General features: G+C 61.1%; 1 protein-coding gene across 1 annotated transcript in view; it reads left to right on the forward strand.

The window, feature by feature from the left end:
• NUDT1 (nudix (nucleoside diphosphate linked moiety X)-type motif 1) overlaps positions 1-3851 on the forward strand; it is a 5590-nt gene extending 1739 nt beyond the window's left edge. Inside the window, exons 3-4 of the mRNA XM_010832656.1 lie at positions 3136-3281; positions 3543-3851. Of these exons, the coding sequence (XP_010830958.1) occupies positions 3136-3281; positions 3543-3715 (319 nt within the window). The 3' untranslated portion in view covers positions 3716-3851. The remainder of the gene's footprint in view (positions 1-3135; positions 3282-3542) is intronic.
• Positions 3852-4143: the final 292 nt, after the last annotated feature.

The raw sequence follows: 4143 nt of genomic DNA on the forward strand, positions 1-4143 counted from the left end.
AGTTTCCACAGGGGACAAGGGTTCAGGTTGTAGAGCTAACCCCTGCCCACCCAGAGCCACGTGACCTGCAGCACAGGCTGAGTCCTTGTGCCTCGGTTTCTTCATCTGCACAGTGGGGATAATAGCAGTATCTGCTACCTCTTGGCTTCTCTGGTAGCTCGAGTCAGCAAAGAATCTGCCTACAATGCAGGAGACTGCCTGCAATACAGGAGACCTGAATTCCATCCCTGGGTCGGGAAGATTCCCTGGAGAAGGAAATGGCAACCCACTCCAGTATTCTTGCCTGGAGAATCCCATGGACAGAAGAGCCTGGCGGGCTAAAGTTCATGGGGTCACGAGAGTCATAACAACTTAGCAACTAAACCACCATCAGAACTACCTCTTAGGATTGTTGTGAGGATTTAGTGAGAAAATAGACGTAAGGACTGAACAGGGCCTGGCACATGGTCCGGGCTGGGCACACCTTGGCTTGCTGCTGTGCGGTGGTGGTTTGGGTGGAAAAGTCAGTTTCCTCTTTCTAGCCAAGGGGCTGGCCAGTCACTCGGCTTCTTCATTGGTTCAGGAGAGCTGATGACAAGCGTATCTGGGGCCTTTCACTCAGTCTCTTCCTCGACACCAAGTACACTCATGTGGGAAAGAACTGAAGCCCAGACACAGCAGTGCCCGAGACCACACAGCCCTCCGGACTTTAGCCTCTGCCTTCTTGCCCCTCGGGCTCGCGGGGATAGACTCAACACCCTGTGTCATCCACCGAGCCCACACGGTCTGGCCCAACCCCTCCTTTCCATCCTGCCCCCTGCGTCAGGACACCCCTGACAAAGGACTGCGGGGCCCGTGCAGGTGGGAGGCAGGACGGGTGGCACGCTCCCACGCCCGAGGCACAGGCTGAGACTGGCCCCACAAGGCCGCACCGCCGTGCACCCGACTCTGCTGTCAGCCCCCCGCCCCCGGGGCAGCTCTGGCTTCTTTCCTTGCACACGTGTGTAGCTGTTGCTCAGACCCCATCCCCTGGCTGCCCTGCTCTAACAAGCAGGTCTCGGCAGCCTCGGTGTCTGGTGCCCTGCCCCTTGGGGTCCCGGGTGGGCACCACTTCAGGGTTAACGTGTGCTCCTCACTCACCTGCAGACTCAGGTGGGTGTGGGGCTGGCTCTGGCTTCTTGTGTGCAGGACACACTTGGGGGGCCGCCTTAACCCCAAGCAAGGTGAATTCTCCTCCTGGGGGGAGGGTTGCTGGCACTTGGGGACCGGCGGCGCCTCACAGCCAGGTTCGGGCTCTGGGTATGGAGCAGGCCTGCCGTCCTGGCCAGTGTTCCCAGAGCTGGTGAGTAGCAGAGTGTGGTGTTCAGAGACCTCCGGCAGGCCGGGCCGGAGGAGGAGCAGCAGGCTGGACCGCAGGGTCGCGCCCCACCGCCCCGCTCCCACCGGGGTTTAATGCGTCACTCGTCCTGTTCCCCGCCTGCCGTCTGGGGAGCATCCCAGAGATGTGAGCAGACACGCTAGCAGAACTGGAACAGTGTCATCTCGGCTGCCTGATTCTCCACCCTGAAACGGAGCCTTGGGTCTAACACCAGGGAGATGACTGATACTTCATAGCCCGCCACGGACTCGGGGAAGATGAACCCAAATGAGTCAAAACAGTGAATCAGTCGGCGATGTTTTTAAAAACGAGCTCCACCAGCCTGCTGCCAGAGGTGGGGAGGCCCCGCTGATTGTTTCTCTTATGTCTAACTGAGGAGTCATTTGCACCCCCACTAGCAAAAACACTGATTTTTTTAGGTCGTGTCTAATTCTGATTGGTCATCGCAGTGAATACATTCCAGCTTTCGGGATGTCACTCGGCCGCACTGAACGGCAGCAGGTGGACCCAGTTCTCCCGGCTTCACGGGGAGGTTAGGGCAGAGTCCAGGCTCAGAAAGGCAACCGTTTAACCCAACGCGCGTTTGATGGACACAGTGGTTTCCCTGACTCCTAGTCGTGGGCACAGGAATTATGCACTGTGTTCCTAACAGAACTCCGAGATCAGAGCTTAAACAGACCTTTTTTTAACCTACAGCTCTAAAAGGTCAGACATAATTAGAACGGTTTTACAGCCACAGAAATAAATTCAGAGCAGTGGGGAAGTGAGAGTCACTAACAGGAGACACAGGCGCTGACCTTCACGGCTTCAGGGCTTATGGGGCCCCCAGAGCCCACAGCAGACCCTCCAGAAAGCGCTGTCCCGGATGGCGAGCAGCAGGCTGGGGGAGGGCTGGCGGCAGGGGGCGTGCCTGAGGGTGCTCGTCCGGTACACAGCAGCAGAGAAGCTGGTTGGATCCCTCCAGGTGTAGGACGTTGCTCCGCAGCGTCGTGAGCAGCACAGGTCCCGGGTTCGGTGCCGTGTTTGCAGTTTTCAAAGCGGTGCACGAAGGGGAAAGACCCGAAGGGAAGACTCCAGTGGTCACAGGTTCTTGCTGGGTGACCAGGCCTTGTGTGTTTGCTAAACTGCCTACGCGGCCTGGGGAAGTGTGAAACAGGCACTCACGTTTAGGGGGCACCCTTGCTTCCTTGTCAGTCAGCTGGCTTGTGAGCTCAGACGTGGCGATGCCCCCTGGCTCTTCCTCCCAACACAGGTCGGGGGTGGGGAGAGAAAGGGGTCCTGAGGAGGACGACCCGAAGCCCATCCCCCGCAATCAAGTTCAGAGGAGGCTCGAGAGCTGGCTGGTCTCTGCAGGAGGGCAGGGGTGTCTCCCCTCCTCTGGGAAGGAGGCGAGAGGAGCCTGCGGCCTGATGCGGAGCTCTGAGCAGGGCAGGCCAGAGCGGGACCTTTTGGGCAGGTAGGCTTCAGCTCAGGGCCCGGCAGTGCAGGGAGCCAAGCGGGTGGGTGGGGGCTCCTGGCCCTAGTGCGGGCCCCCCGCCCCGTGGGACCACCAAGTAGCCACGTAGGGCCAGGCCAGGGCTGCCACTCGGCGCGCCCAGATGCTCAGCTGGGGGTAGGGGGCGCGTCTGGGCGCCCCGAAACAGCAGCCCCAAACCTGCCCCCTTGGCCACACACATGCACTCTCCACTCCTCTGTCCGCCCAGCTCCATTCTCTGGTTCCGCGTGGACATGGGCGCCTTGATTTAACTGTCGCTTCCTGTCTGCCTGTCTGTCCGCAGGGAGCTGCAGGAAGAGAGCGGTCTGACCGTGGACGCGCTGCACAAGGTGGGCCAGATCACGTTTGAGTTCGTGGGTGACCCCGAGCTGATGGACGTGCACGTCTTCTGCACAGACAGGGTCCAGGGCACACCCGTGGAGAGTGACGGTGAGTGTCCAGGCCGGGAGAGGCAGGCAGTGAACGCCGGCTTGGGGTGGCCCCTGGCCCCGCCCCTCCCCAAGCACAGGCGCAGAAACACACCAGGGCCTGAGCCTCCCTCCTCTCCTGCAAAATAAGGAGTCCAGTCGCCTGGATGAAATAACAAAGGATGCCAAGCTCCTCGCACACAGTAACTCAGTGAATCCCTCGCAGAAAGTCAGGCTGAGATCCGGGCTGGCGTCGGTGACTCTGCCTTTTCGTCCCCTGCAGAGATGCGCCCGCAGTGGTTTCGACTGGACCAGATCCCCTTCGGGGACATGTGGCCAGACGACAGTTACTGGTTCCCGCTGCTGCTTCAGAGGAAGAAGTTCCGCGGCTACTTCAGGTTCCAGGGGCAGGACACCATCCTGGACTACACGCTGCACGAGGTGGACGCCGTCTAGGGCAGAGCCAGCTCGCCCCTCAGACCCCGAGACCCCGGCCCGGCTGCGCCCTGGCCTCAGGCCCCCCGCCCCTGGGGCCTCGTCTGTCTGGAGCACAACTGGATGGAAAAGCAAATAAACCTTTTCCGGCAACTCCCGCCAGGCCTCACCGTGAGCTGCCCAGTGTGTCCTCGGGAAGCCACCAGACGTCCGGGCTGTGACCTGCATTGCCAGACAGGGACGGGCAGAGACACGGGCCCAGAGGCGAGGGGCCGGCTGATGGGGGAGGTGGCGTGGGTGTGTGCGGGGTCCCAGGGTGCGCCAGGGGCCGTCTCCTCCCGCCCCCACCCCCAGGTAAGGGGAGACTGAGGGGCGGTCAGTGCCGGGGCTCGCACCCTGTCTCATGTGCCATCAGCTGGCTGCCCTCGCGCCCCCAAGAGAGGCTGGTC

This window comes from Bison bison, unplaced genomic scaffold (genome assembly GCF_000754665.1).
Source record: "Bison bison bison isolate TAMUID 2011002044 unplaced genomic scaffold, Bison_UMD1.0 scf7180017862013, whole genome shotgun sequence".
NCBI classification, from domain to species: Eukaryota; Metazoa; Chordata; class Mammalia; order Artiodactyla; family Bovidae; genus Bison; species Bison bison.